The 19552-nt window shown below is 41.1% G+C and overlaps 1 protein-coding gene across 1 annotated transcript in view; it reads left to right on the top strand.

The window, feature by feature from the left end:
* The window catches only part of cacna1bb (calcium channel, voltage-dependent, N type, alpha 1B subunit, b), a 178938-nt gene that overhangs the window by 110497 nt on the left and 48889 nt on the right, over positions 1-19552 (top strand). The window contains exons 18-28 of the mRNA XM_071467009.1: positions 918-990; positions 1304-1421; positions 2671-2738; positions 2879-2985; positions 5267-5329; positions 8192-8941; positions 11759-11964; positions 12801-12930; positions 14688-14817; positions 15621-15680; positions 16233-16339. Coding sequence (XP_071323110.1) covers positions 918-990; positions 1304-1421; positions 2671-2738; positions 2879-2985; positions 5267-5329; positions 8192-8941; positions 11759-11964; positions 12801-12930; positions 14688-14817; positions 15621-15680; positions 16233-16339 — 1812 coding nt within the window. The remainder of the gene's footprint in view (positions 1-917; positions 991-1303; positions 1422-2670; positions 2739-2878; positions 2986-5266; positions 5330-8191; positions 8942-11758; positions 11965-12800; positions 12931-14687; positions 14818-15620; positions 15681-16232; positions 16340-19552) is intronic.

Below are 19552 nucleotides of genomic sequence, written 5' to 3'. Positions count from 1 at the left end.
TTTGGACTTGGAAGTTGGAGCCACGGCTCCCTGGTGACTGGTGTTTCCTGCTGCTGCATGTCTCTCTCCCTCTCCTTCTGTCTCATACATTATCAATACAAGACAGCTCCCTTCATCTATGAATATACTGTTCTCTACCTGAAGCTGTGAAGAAATCTGAAAAACCCTCTCCCGTACGTGTGTTACTTGTGTTGCACTTCTGTCTTTGTGAAGACATTTTGTCTGGTTCTCACTTCATTCATGCAGAGATTTGCTGGTTAAGAGTTGGTTTTAGAGTTAAGGTTAAAATTTCGAGCAGGTTGGGGTTAAACACACTGGTTTGATGGTTAAAGAAAAATCCTGGTTTATTACAAGTAAGCACCAATTTTTATGTTTTTACCATCATATATCTGTTTTAATAACATTGCACTGACCAAGTTTTACATTAATGTGCTGTTACTGAACAACAACAAGATCCAAGTTGTATTAAGCCAGATTTGACCTTGAAGAATAGCGTTAGAGGCAAATGATTGCATTGTGGCAGTGAAGGCCGTCACAAGTATAGAAGTGCAAATGTGTGTGTGTGTGTGTGAGGGTGCACTGTGTGTACACTAGACCATAAAAGTGTTGCAGACAAGGAGAAAAAGAAGAAATGCAGCTGTGACTCAAGTGTGAATGAGTCTGTTTCTGTGTTGTGTCATGTTTCTCTTGAATAGAAACATGTATTGTTGCGTAGACGGTTCAGCAAGAAGCTCCTAACAATATTGATAAAATTTTCAAGTTTGAATCCTGATCATTAAAATAATGACATCTCTGTATCCTCTCCTGAAGTGCAGGCAGAAGCCATTAAGATGTGACTGGGGCTACATTTGTGTAGTTTTTATTTATTTGTCTTTCCTCTCTTTGTAGTGATGTTGTTCTCATTCTGATTCTTTTAGGTTTAACTTTGAACATGAGACGCCTACGACAAACTTTGATACCTTCCCAGCAGCCATCCTCACAGTGTTCCAGGTAAAGACCCCCCGACACACCCCTGTCACAGTCACACACACAGACACACGAGGTGCACTCCACACTTTCTGAATAAATGAGAGAATATGGACTTTATGGAAAAAGAGACTGTTATCAGTCATTTTAATTAAAAGAAATGACTGGTCTGTGTACCTTCTGTCCCCTAATGAGCTCGTTGATAATCCTCCAATTAGTCTGTGCTCATAACCCCTCACTCTGTAAAGTAATTTAATTCTGTACTCTGCAAGATTTGCAGGGGCTTTACAACCCACCTGTGTCCCCGGCACCGTTCTGATTCTCTTGTCTTCCTCAGATTCTGACTGGCGAGGACTGGAACGCCGTCATGTACCACGGGATCGAGTCTCAAGGAGGCGTTCACAGCGGCATGTTCTCCTCAGTCTACTTCATCGTCCTCACACTCTTTGGAAACTGTATCCTCTTTGGCGTCTCGTAATTAAAACAGCTATGAATGTGCGAGAGTCAGCAGGAGCAGGTGACGACGGGGAAAATGGTTTTTAGGTAGAAAATGGTTTTAATTCTTTCAAGGTGTCATCGGCTCTGGGTGAAACAGTGTCCATGAACAACACTCTCAAAATCAAGCTCCGTGCTTCGTTTTGCAACTTTTAATATTCACACCTTAAATCCTGGAAACTCAGGTAGAATTAGTAACTTAGGATGTCTCATCAGCCTTATCCATTGTGGAGATAGCATTGTTTGTCTTGAGGGAGTGGTAAAGGGAGGTAAGAGTCATTATAAAATCAAAACAGCTTTTCCTCCTGGGAGTGCGAATGTGCTCATGGCAGTCTTCCCTTTACATCGCAGGATGCAGCGTCTTTTATGCAAAGTTGACATTTTGGCCACAGGGGTAGAATTAATATGACATTTATTGAGAATCCAAAATTAAAAGGGTTCATTTTTTGTGTTCAGCAGCAATAATGTTGCAAGAATGTATCGTCTCTTCCATCAATTCACCAACTACACCTTCTGTTGACTTATGATCTTGTACAGGAGTGGAAAGAATATTGAGCCAATTTTTGGGGTCCGTAAAGCTCCGCCATCTGTTATTTTTTGATGAATGAATAAATAAAGACTGGCATCTTTATCCACATATCTTTACAGCTGAGTGGAGGAGAAATTAATGACTCATTATTTGTGGTGTTATATTTGCTTACAAACAGATTTTGATTAATTATTGCTGAAATTTTTGGTTATGACTGACCCAGATCTTCTCTGTTGCTCACAATTTTGCAGAGAGAGTACGTGCTTTCTTTTGCAGAATGTCAGTCAAACAATCATTTCATTTTGAATTTGAATGAGCTCGTTGTCATCAATGGACTCCTCCTCCTGTGGGATGGACGTCTCTGTCTGAACGGCGTCTCCTGGCCTCTCCTAACAGGTTGCAGTAGGACAGGTCTGCAGTTAAGAGTCACTTCCTGAGTTAAGAAAGTTGATAAAAGACTTTTACTCTTAATCCTAAAATAGCAGCCTAGTTATGACTCGTTTCATACTGAGATGCTAAATAAATATAGATCCTGGATTGCTGTCGTCCAGACCAGTATGTTGGCCTGACTCTGACAGACAGGCTGACAGACTGGCCAAACCATCAGTAGGCTCTGCTCCTGTCATGGTGTTTTATATACGGTCCATCTGTATTTTCTCCTGAGTCCTGCTGTTATTCAGACACCCTCCTGAATGTCTTCTTGGCCATTGCTGTCGATAACCTCGCCAACGCACAGGAGCTGACTAAGGTGGGCTTGGACAAACGGAGCGGATGTTGTACTTGAAGACATTAATAACAAACAGAAAACTAAACGAAAATGAAAAGCCCCTGATGTGATATATGATATTTTTCACTGAAAACTATTGACTTCATTATCTCTGGCTAAAGGATGAAGAGGAGCAGGAGGAGGCAGCTAATAAGAAGCTAGCCCTGCAGAAGGCTCTGGAGGTGAAGGAAGTCAGCCCGATCTCAGCAGCCAACATCTCGATCGCTGCGTAAGTTTCCAAGAATCTGCCTCCTCTGAAAGCAGCTCTGTTCAGTCGCACACTGGAGATAAACGTCATTCAGTCTTTTGTCCCTCTGTATGTTCTTCCCTCTCAGTCTGAACTGTCTGTGTTTCTACGTACTGTGTTTAATCTGTGTATGTTCTGGACTTCTCCTCATCCACTGTGAGAGTGCTCCTGTGGTGCTGCCTTGTTTACGACACCTCACCTTTCCCTTCCTCACCTGGAGAGGCAATTAAGGAAGCTTCAGTCGTCGATACATGTTATTTTCCACCAGCTGTTTCTATTTCAGTCTTAGCTCGTTTCACCAATCTTAACACGTTTTGCCCTCTTCAGTGGCAAATTGTTTTTCAAATAATGTTGCATAATGTGAAATGGAAGCTTGAAAGCTTCTGTGGAACCTGAATACAAAATTTCAAGGTTTGCTTTATGAGCAGACAACAATGTTATAGCTCAGTGCTTCATTGAACATCTTGAGCCTCGTTACATTTTTCTAACAATTGTTCCACGTCTGAATAAGCAAGTCAGTGAAATGTGTCCGATGTCATTACTACAAAAAAACATCTCTCAGCTCATGTGAGGTGCATTTTAATTGTTTATTAAGCATAAATTTAGTAAATAATGAGGGGAAAATTATAATAATAACAGCAGCTACTGTGTTGTGGTATCCTATTGTAATGGGAAATGAAAAAAGGTCCACTAAGCGACCTCTAGTCCAATATACATATGGCCAAAATAAAATACATGTAATATTTAAGGTACCTTTTGGAGTTTTTGACCAATAGTAGACTAGTACAACTGACATATTTAAGAATTGCAAAAGCTCTGCAAATGTTTTATGGGGATAGAAATGTAGCTTTGGCAGGCCATGAAATATTGGGGAGTAACGCTGGATGTAAATATAACTGTAGAGAAAACCTCGACAGGGAACCTTTAATTTGAAACCATTATGGATACCAGCAGACAAATCTATATATGTGCTTCATTACAGTTTCCGAATAAGATTGTCATTATATATTTATTTTTTATCCCCTGGACTTATTTTGGAAGTTGAGAAGATGAGAGCTATTAATCGAAACAGAGAGGAGCAGCAGAAGCTTATGAGCTAGATACAAGAAAACCCTAATCTTCACTGTCAGACGTTCCCATTTTCTCTAATGTGATAATGACAGGGATGTCTTCATGAACGCAGATATCTCCTGTCATGCTAAAACTTTTGACCCGCCCCCTCTCCACCACAAGCCCGTGACTGACAGGTCTGGGGTCTTGTGTCAACCAGGAAATTAATTGCGCCTCCAAATTCAACCTATTTTTGGAGCCTTGATGAACACTGAAATTATGAGTCTGTCACAGAAAGTTGGTGTGGAAACTGGAGCGTTTTCTTTCTTACCAGTGATTTATAGCTGCAATATGTAGCACTGGGGGTTACAACGAGCCTTCTTCTTTGATACTCATCAGTTCTCTTAATGTGGAACAAATGCAATAATGCACACTGTCTGTGCATTTCGCTCACATCAGATGGATTTCACTGATAGCGTGTTGTGTAACTCTGCACAGCCCCTTGTGTGACATGCAGTTTCACACAGCCTTTTATTCATTTGACAAAATGATCATCCTTGATTCACACTCGCTCCTTAATTGCCGTCCTCCTCACTCAGAAATAGGTCAGTCAGACTGAAGAAAATGAACAGCTCTGGTTTGCTAACACTTCCAATCTTTCCCCTTTTTCACCATCATTATTGTTACTATGTGATCCTGTACGTTACTGTCAGTGTTCTCTGAATATTTTAAGTTGTACATTGAACAGTGTGGTAACTAGTGAGTGATCTCATAAGCAACCTTTTATTTCAAATGAACAGTTTTCTGTGGATTCTGTGTGCTGTTTCAAAGAAACTCAGGGTTTCATTGCAAAATGACTACAGACTTTTGAGGAATAAAAAAAACTAACTTTTTTTCTTTTTTTTTTTTTTTTTACAATGTAAATATATTTAGAACTTTTTTTACAATTAAAATATCATTTCAATAGTACGTTTATTCTTTTGTTTTGGAATGAAACTCCTGATTGTTTTCATTTTGAGTTTTTGTTATTATAGAAATGTACCAGCTGATGAACACGCTTCTGTTGTTGTTGTGTTATTGAAGTAGTTGCACAGATTAGTCCTTAACTGTAAGAGCGGAGGGGGCAGGTGGACACACAGACTGACAGACTGTCCACCTGTCCCCTTCAGATTTGTGTCTCATTTTTTCTTTTGTTTTTGTTCTGCATGTACAGTTTTGTAAAGCAAAATCGAGATGCACTCTCTCGCAGGTCGTCCATCAACAGCATTCAGTCACCGTGAGTTATCACTCTCTGTTACAATATCCTCCTCCTCTCCTCTCCTCTCCTCTCCTCTCCTCTCACTGTTTGCTCTCCTCTCTTTGTCTCCTCTCCTCTTCTGTTCCTGTTCCTGTCTCATCTCCTTTCTGGTTATCATCTGCAGCTCTCCCTATTTTCCTTGTTTCCTCTCCTAACTCATTGCATCCTCTCCTTTCCTTTTTCCTTCCTTTCTTTTTCCTTTTCCTCTCCTCTCCTCCTCTCCTCTCCTCTTCTCTCCTCTCCTCTGGGCCTTCATAAAACTAAATTATAGTCTGTCATGCCTTCATTGCTGGTAAAGTGAAATGTATTATTTTAAAAAAAGCATAAAAACACAGTTACATGTAAATAGCATAAACACATACCACACTTTAAGCTATGAGGCCAGTGTGAGTGTGAATCGCTGATGCATAAGCATAGTTATGTCTCCCTCTGGCCCTCACCAACCATTGTGTACTTTGTTGATGGCTGCAGATCCTCAGCGTTGGCGCCTACAGTAATTCATCTCGCGCAATGTGCTCTCTGATGTGAATAATTTGTGTAGGAATGTTTAATTTCTCTGAGCGTTGCTACCACCACGGGCAGTTTGGCATTTCCAGTCTGTTAGTTATCGTGGACCCCAGGATGTCACTTTAAAAGACGACATGATCCGAGGCCAAAATTAAAAGCAACGGCCAGCTGTGAGTTTGCTCTCCTGCCCGGCGATCTGCTGTCTCCATCAATTCAATTACAGATGGCCAGAGATGCTTATTTAACATCTCACCTCCTAGAGATAACACAAATTCATTACCAGAGATAACTTGAATGTCTCTGACATCGCCCTTCTTGTGTGTTTTTCACTGTGTGCATGTGCTTTGTTAATGATCTCACATGAGAGTTCTCCGTTCAGCGCTTCATCTCTCACTTTCCTTTCTGTATCAACACTACCTGTTCGTCTGTTGCTCACTTGTCTGTGGATACCTGTCCTGTGTCCTCTGTCTTCTGTCTGTCTGTGTCCTCTGTCTTTTAGGAGTTATACTGTCTACTCCTCCCCCACCCGACGAATCTTGAGGTACAGGTGACCAGATGGAACAAACTTAACTAACCCATAAAGCCCCATGTAAATAAATTATACTGTGCAGAATCAGAAGCAGTGATGCAATGCCTTCACATGTTAGATGGAAATGTGAACACATCAAAGCCATTTTGATTGTGTTTTTCACTCTTGTAGAAACTCCATGTTCAAAAAGACCATACCAAATGGAGATCACCCATAGCATGTTGGTCCTGCCTGCCGCCATCCACACATGACCCGGGTTAAACAGATTATTTCTGTTTCCGTTTACTTGCATGCCCCATTAGATCTGAGCTGCACATGACGAAACACCACATTCACAAAATATGAGGAAGGTAAACATCAGGCACTTTTGAGTGTTGCCAAACTGATAGAGACACATGGTGAATCTGAGTAAACAAAGACAGGTAAAAGCATTGCACCTCATCTCAGCACTACTGTGCTTTATGATACGACCTCTTATGCACAGTGGATTTAACTTATTAGTTGTTTCATTTGAGGATATGGAAAGAATTCATCCTGTGCTCCTTGGCCCTAAGAAGTGAGGCAACATTACAAATGAATTTTTTTCAGTAATAATAGGATCATTTTTACTTAAAGGTAAAGGAAAAACTGTTGCTGTACAGTCACACAGTAGCAGTAGCTTCCGGCTGTGATAAACACAAACATATAGTAGCTTTAATTTGAGCCAGCACTTCCTTGTTTTTCACAGCCTCTAACAGCAGGTTTCAATTTTCCTCTGACATTTCTGACAGTTACACCACATAGAAATGTTCCACCAGTTTTTAATTGTTTTTTTAATCAGTTCAGTTTAATCAATTAATGTTTATTATTATTATTATTATTATTATTGCAACAAAACACTGAATCAAACTCCCCGTATGTGAAAACGTACTTGGCAATAAACCTGATTCTGATTCTGATCAGTAGGGAACTGTAGGACAGCAGAGGCCTGTAGAGTGTGAATTGAAGTTCAGGTTATTTTCAGTCATGAATTAGCTTTACTTGGACATCATGGGATATTTGATGTGCTGTATCCCTACAGTTTGATATTTAGAAACTTTTTATATCAGCCTTCCTTTGAGCTGTTGTATGCGCCTGTTTCTTCCGTGAAAAGCCTGCTTTGTGTCAGTTCTTGAAAAGCAGTGTATGAAAACTGCCAAGATGAGTGGTCCTGCGGCTTTTTTTCACCCAAACAAAGTAGCTGTTAGTAATTCAGGAGAAAATAAATTTAGAAATCCCCACACTACTACAGATATTTACACCCTTGGTAGTTAGTGCAGGTTAAATCTGTTGAAAACGTGCTAATAAATTTACCCCACCCAGTTAAACCCCAGTATGTTCTTCATTCTGATCACCACTGGTAAAAGGTGAATCCCAGGTTTATCCCATAATCAGGTCACTTCAGGACAACACAGAGTTAAGATCTTCAGCTTTAGACAAACTTCACCATCTCAGATGGTCAGAAAGTAAAAAGAATCATATTTTTGTTACTGAGGATTTGAACTACTTTCTCCATGTAACACTGAAGCATGGTAAGTGAAAGCTTTACCATGGTGAACATTTGTTGAAGCATCCATAGACTACCTCATGTCTGGTTCTTCTTTCTTAGTTGTTTTACTTTACTAGGGGCCTGATGACGAGGGGATTGTGTGGCTATGGATGGAACTGTAGATGGTGATGTTCACCCAAAACCCATATGAAAAAGAATCATAAAGTCGAGACAAACAAGACACAAAAATGTTCCTTTGTCACTGATCTTTTCCTGTGGGTTTGGTTCCTGTGTGCAGTAAGGAGCAGCAGCGGTCAGCAAAAACCATGTCAGTGTGGGAGCAAAGGACCAATCAGCTGAGGAGACACAACATGAGGGCGAGCAGCGAGGCCCTGTTCAACGAGCTGGACCCAGAGGAGCGCCTCCGCGTGACCTCTGCCCTCCACCTGCATCCCGACATGAAGACCCACCTGGACCGACCGCTCGTGGTGGAGGCCAGAAACGGCGACAAACCCAGCAGGCCTCCTGAAGGAGGGCGGGAGGAGGCAGGGGATCCCCGGCAGGATGGGGTGGGAGACAACTTCCACACACACGCCAGGAAGCACCACCGCCACCGCGACAGAAATGGGGAGAGCAGAGATGAAGGCGACGGCCGGGGCGGAAGGCACCACATCCATCACAGCAGGAGCAGAGATCACAACACTGATGGTGCCCAGACGAAAGAGAGGAGAGGGGAGAGGAGCCAAAGCCGTGATGGAGGGCAGGGTCACTGGCATCACCACCAGGCTGGCTCCCCTGAGGAGGAAACCAATGACACGCTAGCAGGAGGAGGAGAAGAAAAGGGTCATCGCCATCACCACTCCTATCGTCCACCAAAAGAGGGAAATGGGATGATAGCGAATGGTGCACAGGGAGAGTGCAAGGGGAGGGGGGGAGGAGGGGATAATAATGGAGAGAGGAAGGGACGCTGCTCTCGTATGGTCAGAGCGCAGTCGACTCTGGACGGAGACGACTGTAAGAGGAACAAGAATGGAACCAGAGGTCATAGGTAAGGCTGCACGTATTATTATATTCTTTGTATTCAAGCTGTTTTTGATGTGTTCCTGATACTGTTGATGATGCTTTTTTCATAATAAATATCTTTATAGTGGTGTTACATTAGTTAAACAGTTCACACTTAGTTGTAAATACACAATGGTGCTTTTTTCTTCCAAAGGAAAAGATTTCATATTTACAGCCGGGGTCTTGTTTGTTTGTTCTTTCCCCTCAGCAGTGAAATCATATGAGTTTGGTGTCATACAACAACTATGAAAACCAGACGCAGCTGATTAAAAAAATAAACTTTCTGGGTCAATGAACAATAAGTAATAAGGATGTAAATTGTGTACTTTTAAAAGTTTTCAGCTTGTGGCCTCGTCTCTGAGTAATATGTGACAGGACAGGATAAGCAAATATATGAGCACTTGTTAAATATCATCTTGGTGATCAAAGAAGAGACAACTTACCCTAGTTTCAGTGATGAAAATCTGAGAAATGTTGACAGCTGAGAGAAACTCCTGTAAATATTTAAGATGTTATGTAGGATTTATACCTCTGGCAACCAAATTCTGAAGTATCACAATATGAGCTGTGGCTAAATCATATACAACAGTTTAATTATTGACACCTCTCTGCCTTGAAACTAGCAATTGAGACCATAAACTCATTAGGAAAACGTTTACTGAGGTAATAAATCAAATGAGAAGTAGAGACATTTTCCCATAGACTTCAATAGAGTCAAACTTATTTTTGCAAGTAGTGGAGTCGCCAAGTGATGGTCATTAGATAGATGCAGGTTTAAGGCACTTCAGCATTGGCTTCACTTTTCAGACCTGGAGTCTGCGTCCATTTTTATATACTTATAAATATACTCATTGTTTTGGTTCACTGTCAGAGCTCTCATCAGCATTGTTTACAGCAAAAAAAAAAAAAAAAAACAACAGACAAACAGATCAGCCCACTGTACACTCTCTGCTCAGCACCAAACAGCAGACAGACACAGTTAGACTAGCTGATAGCGAAGCATTTAGCCGCTAAAGAATCAGATATTTCCCTCTGGAGAAAAACGGAGAGTGAATAAAAGGAGAGTGAATATTGGACTTACATCCATCAGATGGACAGAAACACGAGTGAGTGCTGATGTGCTGATGTTGCTCCGTAGCTGCTGGCTGAGTAAATGAGCAACTGTTCACCCCATCAGCTGAAAGGTGATGTCAGTGTTGTGACTACAGCTAGTTTCAGCTGCCCCGCATGGATAAAAAAAAATCAATTATTGCTGGCTTAAGGTCACATCACACTTCTGTCAGTATTCACTCCATCTCCAATTCACCTCTCCTGAAACTCTCCAAATGGTAAAATTCGAGCATGCATTTCAACCAGATGCAGTAGCAAGTCAGGTCAGGTCACTGATGCACTGTGTTTGAAAATTGAGGAAGTTATTAGTTTTTCATCACCATGTAAAGTGCAGCATTACACTACCAGACTATAAACTGCAGCCTGACCCTCACAGCTGTGATCGCTCTGCTCAGTATTTATTTATTCCCCATATTGGAACTGTAACCTTGCATCCTTTTTTAGGGGTGAATGTGGGCAATTTCATTGAACAGAAGGCTAATGTGACTGCACTGACTGGACAAACAGTTCAATCTGTGGGCTGTTGTTGGCATTTACTTGTGATTTTTTTCCATGTGCTGGCTGATCAGGAATCGTCAAATTTCTCATAAAACTGTTTCTGAATGAATCTGAGGTGAGAAAACAGCCCCACATATGCTTCATTTTATATCTTCACTGCCTGTTTTAAAGTTCCTCTCCAGACATGCTTCAAACCATGTAAAAATGCTGTGCTGATTCATGTTTTGGTTAACATGGTTTTACCACATAAAAAGTAAAAAATCTGTGGCTCGAAGCAACTGCGCTTACTTCCTCATGGAAAATCTGAATCAGGCCTTATGCCCCACCCACCGCCACTGCTTGCATTAGATGAGAGGTGAAACAGCAGAGAGTATCAATATAGTTAATGTTAGTGGAAACATCGGAGAGACTCAGCTACATATTTGAGCCTCAGTCAGACCCAGACTCTGTCTGTTGTTACCAGAATCAGAGACTAGCAGATGTATCAGTGCGGTTAGCATAGTTATTATCTTTTATTTGTTTATGTTGTTTGTTAGCTTGTAACTGGCAGTGGCTGACACAGTGTTAGTGGTTGTGCTAATGCAAACTCTGGCTTTCTGTACTGACAAGGTTTTAGGTTTATTTTACCCGCCACCAATCCCTACAAGTTGATGTGATTGGTTCTGTAGGTCATGTGACGTATGAATCCCTGGCTGTCTATATCCGATTTCATGAGACTGTCATTGCTTCACAGCCATGGTGTTGACTGCTTATTTTACTCATGAAATAAAAAACATCATATTGACACATTAACAAGGTTAAAAGCTTGATTTCATTGGAGGTGGTCTTTAAATATTTGTACATGAAGTTCATTCTGATGTAACAGTGAGATCATTATCATGTAAATATCATTCTCTGACTGGCCTGGTGTGCACACAACCTGGGGGTGGGATTTCTAGACCTATATTTCATATTCTAAGACACTGTGCAAGACTGTGCATCAGTTTCCATTTTACATAAACACCTTAAAACTGTGTGTTTGGATAGCATGGCAGTAGAAGTCTACTTCTAGTTTGTTGCCACATAAGTTGTGGTCTGTCTCCCAGGAGGGCAGACAAACTTCCTCACATGGATCTCATTTGGTAGAAAAAGCTTGAAGCATCCTGAGAGCAGAGTGTAATGATGCCTGTGATAAGAACCACATCTCTTTCCCCAGGGAGAGGCAACCAGATGCTGAGGACAACGGCCTCGCCTCCACTCCTCTGCAACCAATGCACAGTAGCCTGAGTCTCGGAGAAAAGCAAGAGGATGCTGACAACCAGAAGAACTCTACCAGGGCCAGCCAGGCTGGCCTCAACAGCAACGCCATCCACATCCCTGTCACCATCACTGCCCCTCCTGGAGAAACCACCATCATACCCAGTGAGTGTAGCATGTCATGGTCATCAAATAGGTGAGGGAGAGGGAAGACTGATGGAAAAGTTTTATTTTGAAGTTGTAGTCATTATTCATTTTGGTTAAATGATGTTATATATTATAATATTTCCTCTAGTCATCACTTTACAAGAGAGTTATTAAGGGTAATTAAGACTAATGAAGAATGACTCATTCCCCAATCTCAGCAAAGACACTGGTGAATAAAATGTTACTGTAAACACTATCAGTGATTTCCAAACATACCAAAATAAGGACCATGTTGTCAACAACTGAATCACCCTATTTAAAAATCAATCAACTAATAAAGCCACAAGCAGTGTATTCTGTTATATGGCTAGTTGTGTTTGGATTACTCTGTTTTTAACAGTGTCTGACCAAGGTCTATTAAAATTTATTAAAATTAAAGCACAGTGTATGGATCCTTTTCTGACTCTTCCCTTAAATGTGGTTTAGTTTACCACCTTTTCGCAGTAACTACAGGTATTATTGTTAAAATCTGATGAAGAAAAAGAATAAGAATGAAACATTCTGCACAGTTTTGAGGAAAAATGGGGATGTTTGTCAATGCTCCCTGAAATACTACGACTGTATAACAGCAGCTCCATTTTTTGTATTTATTTTATTTACTCATTATTTATATTTAAGTTATGTGTTTATTTTTGTACAAAGTTATTATCATATCACACCTCATGCTTATTCTTGACCTGCAACCACCATCTTATGAAAAATGTAAATACAAATAAATCCAAAAAGGCCTGCCTCCTGTTACTAATAGTTGTGCCTCTTTGAGCTAAATGAATATATTTATTTTTCCACACCAGTGAACAACATCGACTGTGACAATTTCCGACCCAGCGAAGAGAAGAAAGATCTGGAGGAAGAGGAGGCAGCTAATGGGCCTCGGCAGATCCTTCCCTACAGCTCCATGTTCATCTTCGGGCAAACAAATCCGTGAGTGATGACTGGGAGGTGACTGAGAGGAGTGATGTGGAATTGAATTGATAGTTTGAGTTCAATTAAGGACAACAGGAAGTTCATAAAGCCTATACATTATTAGCATTTTACCATGTGCAGTGGGAAAAACTAACAAAAGGCACAAAGTGAATTGAAAGCTATAGATGCATCAGTCCCGAAATTATTTAATTCACTTACTTTGTCAAAGCAATTCTTGAAATTAATATTATATAATCAATTTATTGCTTATTTCTGCATCTGTGAAACATCATTTACACATGAAACAGATCAGATATACTTGTGTTACGTAGCCAACTGAGTCTGTTTATTTTGAGTTGGATAAAAAAATCTAACTCCTGATTTGTATTTAATGTTGAGAAGAGAAGGTAACAAATAATAATCAATTTCTTTTAAAAGAAAATATCATGTATATAATCTGAAAATATCACATGCTTAGGTGAAGGAGTCTAGACTCCAGTAGGGGCAGAGCCAGAGCTGGTTCAGGCAGAAATTGTCTGATTTCCAGAGCGGGGTGAAAGTAAAATATAGCAGACTGGTGTTGGGACACTCAGGAGACTCAGGGCAATCAAGGGTGTGCTGAAATTTTTCCTGGAGATCAAGATGCTCTTCTCTAATGACGGCATGTCACAGAGAGGGAGGCTGTCCTCTCTTTCTGTCATTTGGGGAAAAACCCAGCCCCTCATTCTTTGTATGAGGACACTATCAGGGTTGGGTGGGTGCAAACACATAGAGCTTCACCAGAAAGTCACAGGGTGGTCCAGCAAAACGCTGAACCGGACCACAGTGAGGAGCATCATCCAGCAAGGCACTGCTGTGGCCAATCAGATATCAGTCCTGGTAGATTACTTTGTAATGTCAACACAGTTTTGCTGTTTTACTGTGATCGTTGTGACCAGAGGTGAAATATTTGCCACTGTAATCATGTTCTAGAAATGTGAAGGCTTGTCTCAGAGTATTATAAAGGTCTGATAAGCCGACAAAATCATGGACCTCTTACTGAAAATGGAGTTCATGGATTGTATTTCATGCCTCACTGGTACTTGAAAAAAATCTTCTAAGGCTCTGACTGTTGTCTGTGCCGATGTACTGAAGTAGCAGTTTGAGGTTTCTGGTCTTCTTGGTGCTGGTTGGGTACTCCACAGTTCTGCTGGTAGACTTGAACGCTGCACAGTGAAGTAGAAATCTGAGGTGGATTATTTTAAGAATGGCCTGTGTGATCTGAACCACGTTTGTGGTTTGTTATTGGAGTTTAGTAATGGATTGCCCATTGTGTAAAGCTTGCCAATCCTTCAGATCTGAGGCCATGATACTCTGCTGGAAAACAGTGCTTTGCTCCTTCTGATGATCTCAAGAGCTTCTTTATGAGTCACCTTTCAGAAGCTCTTTGACAAATTATTAATCCCAGAAAGTGCAGCCAGTGCTGTATTTATGGAAACATACAGTGTAAATAAAATGTTCTTGATACAGAATATTTCTCTAGAAGAATTTACAGGTTGATTCAGTTAAAGCACATTGTTAGCCCAGATGACCTTGAGTCACGTGGCGTCACTGCAGCTGTTGCATCCGCTCCTTTGCTTTTCATGACTGTACCTTTATTTTGACATGGAGGGATATGCGTGTTGTCTGTGGCCTCTTTTTTCACCTGAACATACCTAATGAGCTGTCACTACTCTGTGTGTGCACTTCTACGTCTGTATACATGTGTGTTTATATATGTGTGTGTGATCTTGCAGGGTGCGGCGGCTGTGTCACTACGTGGTCAACCTACGCTACTTTGAAATGTGCATCCTGATGGTCATCACCATGAGCAGCATCGCCCTGGCAGCCGAGGACCCCGTGCAAGCCAACGCACCACGCAACAATGTGAGTCAGACCGACATCCAGACTTCATGAATAAACATCTGGAAGTATACAGCGAACACACCGGTTGCCAGACGCAAGGACACACAGACCAGCATTTGCATGAAAATGTGCATGCTCACATAAGCACATGAAGATTCGCACACAGACACGTCTCATTTTGTCAGCCTGGCTGATTCACTGGGACTGATTGAGAAGTCCTTGCTAACAGGGCTTGACAGTTTGCCTATATTAAGAGACAAGGAGTAGGAAGCACAAGAATAAGCTTTTTTTTTTTAAATTGTTTTTGGTGAAATGCTGACACTGTGGCTCCAGAAATTTTATAACAAAAGGCCGAAGGTGTTGTATATACAGTTCGGCTAAATGTCTCCATCCTCTATATCCCTGCATAACATGTTAGCTCGTGTCGGGAATGAAGAAGTAACATATGCACATACAGACGAGACTTGAGTTTTTGCATTTTGACAGACAAGCACAACTAATTAACATTCAAGTCAGGGACCAGAGGCAATCTGAGGTGATGTGTGTGTGTGTATGTGTGTGTGTGTCTGTGTGTGTGTGCGTTGTTTATACGTGTGTTTGCTCGCGTGGGTGCTCGGGCGATGTGTACTTGTGCAGGGGAGTACAAAGCTGACAGAGTCTGAGACCTCTGACAGGGCAGAGGAACATGTTGTGCATATCTGGTCCATTCACACACACACAAACAGACACACACACTTTCAAAGTGTCTTAAACTGAAAGCATCTGTCACTGGATCTGCAGATGAGTCATCTCACAGCATATTTTCTTATGCTCTGTTTTTGCAGGTTCTGAAGTATCTGGATTATGTCTTTACTGGAGTCTTTACTTTTGAGATGGTGATTAAGGTGAGGAGACTGGAGGTACACTTTGATTTGAGCTCTGGAAAAAAAAAACACAGAGTAAAGTTTTGGTGATTTGCAGGTCAAAGAGAAATCACAGATTCCAGGTTGGGATAAAAGTGTTTGAAAATTGAAACTTTTTAGACATTTAGGTCAATCAGACGGTTTCCTCCTGCAGTTCTGAGTCGCTTCATGTTGAGATATTCCATTTTCAACAAAACATATCTTGGTTCTAGCCAAGCTTAGACGTCTCAACATGTTATGACCTACTAACCATCAAATCTGTGCTTGCTGAGAAGGCCACCACACAGTGGACAGCAGCACTGGCATTGCTGCAGCTTTTCTCTTCTCGCTTATGATAACCTAACCACCTGCTCTAATGCCACTTTGGATGATAACGCTGTGGGGCACTGCAAAAAAAGGTGCTGAGGATGAAAACCAGAGGTCTTTTAAAGATTTGCACAAGCCAAGAAAAAACGAGAGATCAGCATAGCCTTCAGAGAAACAAAAAATGTCAGTGACAGCTTGTATGGTTTTCTATATGATTCTGGTTCTTAGATGATTGACTTGGGGCTGCTCCTCCACCCTGGCTCTTATTTCCGTGACCTGTGGAACATCCTGGACTTCATCGTGGTCAGTGGAGCTCTGGTGGCCTTTGCTTGCTCGTAAGTCAATGTTTCTGTTATTCCTGCACTTCTCTTCTAATCACAGCAGGTCTCTAAATATACGTATTTCAAGGATGAGGCGAGAGCAAATCACTGGTTGTGTTGTGTTGCAGTATTTTTAGCTGCTGTTACCTTCTCTCCAGTGTCTGTCCCTTGATCGGGCTAGCAGGCTAACACATGGGCGAGGGCAAGATAGCCCTGCTCCCTTTTTTTTTTTCCCTCTGACAAACAAATCCATTGTGTTCATCCAATTACTCCCCATGAACTCTAAGGCTTTTGTGCAGCCTGGGGTTATTTTGCCGACATGACTATGTCAAACTCATCTTTTATTGTTACATAAAGTCCCCACAGCCCCATCCTGCTAGTCGGCTAATGGGCTAAGCACAGTTTGGCTGACAGGTTTAAGGTTCAGGAGGGGACAGAAGGAACAGAGGAGAGGAGATTCTTTTTCTTAATTGGAAATCTCTAAGCTGACACATAATTGCATCTCTTGCATCCCACTGCTGAAATAATTGTATGACTGTAGTTTAACAAATTACATTTTTCCTGCTAAGTTTTTTTTATTATTATTTTAGAGCTAGCAGCACAGTATCACAGTAACAGAAATTTTGTTCAACATCTGTATTATATGTCTTGATATTTAAAAACACTGGATGAGGTGGAGGCAAATTTTCTCAAGGTCTTTATTTTGTATATTGGGTGTTTTCTCTTGCATATGCTACACCTACTCACCACATTCTGAACAAATGGCTCCAGCAGTTTTCCGCATGTTGTTCCTCACACAGCTGCACATTTTTTTCCTTCTCTCATAACTCTTTTGCACAAGGAAAAAGCTTATTTTACCTGTCACAATAAATACAACTTACCTACATTTATCAAGTGGCAGTAATGTAACGTCAGTGGGAAGTCAGCAGTAAATACTCAGACACAAATCTAACCTGCTGGTAGTGCTTATGAGCAAGTACAGGCCCAAATCAAGCCCTGGTCGGCTCCATTTTACCAATGAGTCATGATTAACCAGTAGCCAAACAGATAGTGGTGTTGATACCATTACCTGCAGTACAATAGAACTCATGCACAGATTTATTAATTATTATGACATTATTAAAGAAGGAAATGTATGTAATTTTTACAGATACCTTGCAGCCAATGGGAAATAAATGTTATCTGTAGCTGTAGAGTATAAAGGCAGGTAATGAAGCTTTTACAGACCTGCACTGTGGGTCTCTGCATGTTTTGTCTCAACCAGCACCGTCAGTTATTTCGTCTCCTTCACTTTTTCACATATCGACGCTGTCCTGAAACGCTCACACACAGTTTGTCACCTGTGTATTTTTCTTTGTGACACCTTGTGTCGTTCTGATTTCTTCTCTTTGGCCAGCTGTAGACTGATGCTTCTCTCTGTCTTTTATCTGTTGCTGATTCTGTCTGTCTTCTTTCTTTCTTTCTTTCTTTCTTTCTTTCTTTCTTTCTTTCTTTCTTTCTTTCTTTCTTTCTTTCTTTCTTTCACTTTTTCCCTTCTTTCTTTGTTTTCTGGCTTGGATTGCTTTCAGGAGCCTTATGGGGTAATGTCTGCTCGCTCTCTCTCTGTGTATCGCTCTATCCATGTGCTTGTCTTCCTGTTTGTGTCTTCTTCGTGTCTCCTTCCTGTCTTTCTTAGCCAGTGTACATTGCAGAGTTTATACAAGTGTCTGCAGACTTCTTTGAGCAAATGTCATATTTTCTTATTTGCTATTCTTATCATCACCGCCACAGTCATGATCAACGAGACTGGCATTTACTCTGTTTGTGTTACATAACTGTGTTTGTGTTACATCTCGGTTCAGGTTGCGTAAGTGCAATTACCTGTTTTCCATTTAACAGATATATTCTATGTGTGTTAGTAGGAACACTATGTATAATGCACAGTGAATAAGAATAATACTGAACTGTCAGAAGCAACAAAGGTTGAAGCTTTCATAGGACTGAAAGGTGCTCCAGGATACCCATGGACACAAAGGATCTGAGAGCTACTGCCTGTAACACATAAAACGATGCTAACTGAAAACTATTAAACAGAGTGAATGGTAGCAATAAACCATTTCTTTTTCATCTTCAGAAGCAAAGACTTAGTATAATACTTCAGCAGGATAATGTAACTTTGAGCATTCTGTCAGTATCTCTCCGACTAACATTTCACTCCCGATAAACATTGATAAACTGTTTTTGATATGGATAGAGGAGTGAGATTCACTCACACAGAGGTTATCGGATTGAACCATTTCCCCCTCATCCCTCCCTCCCTCCCTTCCTCCCACATTCACTTCCTGTCAGGCCTTTTGTCCCTCCTATCATCTCCATCATCGGCTCACTTTCATGGCACAGAACTGTGTAAGAGGCCACGTTCACATTGCAATAACACACTCAACATGTTAGTTACTGAGATCTGGGAGGACAGGGACCACGTTGGATGCAACAACAACCATGAGCAATTAGACAGATCAGGTTTTAACCCCCAGGTCTGATGAAAAAAGCAAATTCATGAATGAACAGTAAAGTTATTAACCAAACTCTCCTTTGTAAACATCCATCACAGTCTAGAAACCGACATCCTGCTTCCGCTCTGATGTACCACACTTGCTGATGTTGCTTTTACCTCCAGATAGAATAATTTAGATGATTTGTGCTGAATACCCTGTTCTGCTGCCAACAACCTTTTTGTGGTAGCTGTTGCTTTTTTGAGGCAATTGAAAAAAATATTCCAGTTCAAGAGTTTTTATTTCAGTAAATTAAACTGTCAATCTGACAGTCTCCTCCTATCTCCTAATAAGAACGAAAGCATCATTGGATTCAGCAAGTGTCCCAAAACATGTTTACAGGGAAGTGACAGAGGCCTCCAGTGACCATAGTAATGATAATGGGAGCGATGGAGAGAGTCGGGTGACATCATAGAGGATGGACAGATGTGCAGACAAAACATTGATCAGAAATGTCCTCTATGTGTAGTTCCAGAGGGCATGGACAAACAACACACACACAGAGGTGTTGCCAAATTTATTGACAATTTTTGCATCACGATTTTTCTGCCTCTGGCAAAGAAAACAGATGTTCCCATTCTTACTTCCTGGTTAAGAAAGCTCTGAATGACTTGGTTGTTTTTCAACCAAGAAAAGAGCCGTCACTGAGTGTAGTACCAGACTTTTTTTAATCACTGAAAGTATCAGAAAAGTGGGA

This window comes from Trachinotus anak, unplaced genomic scaffold, assembly GCF_046630095.1.
Source record: "Trachinotus anak isolate AG129_WGS33_773 ecotype Australia unplaced genomic scaffold, CSIRO_AGI_Tana_v1 ptg000028l, whole genome shotgun sequence".
Taxonomy (NCBI): domain Eukaryota; kingdom Metazoa; phylum Chordata; class Actinopteri; order Carangiformes; family Carangidae; genus Trachinotus; species Trachinotus anak.
The sequence above is the reverse complement of the archived record's forward strand: the minus strand, read 5'-3'. Positions and strand labels throughout refer to the sequence as shown.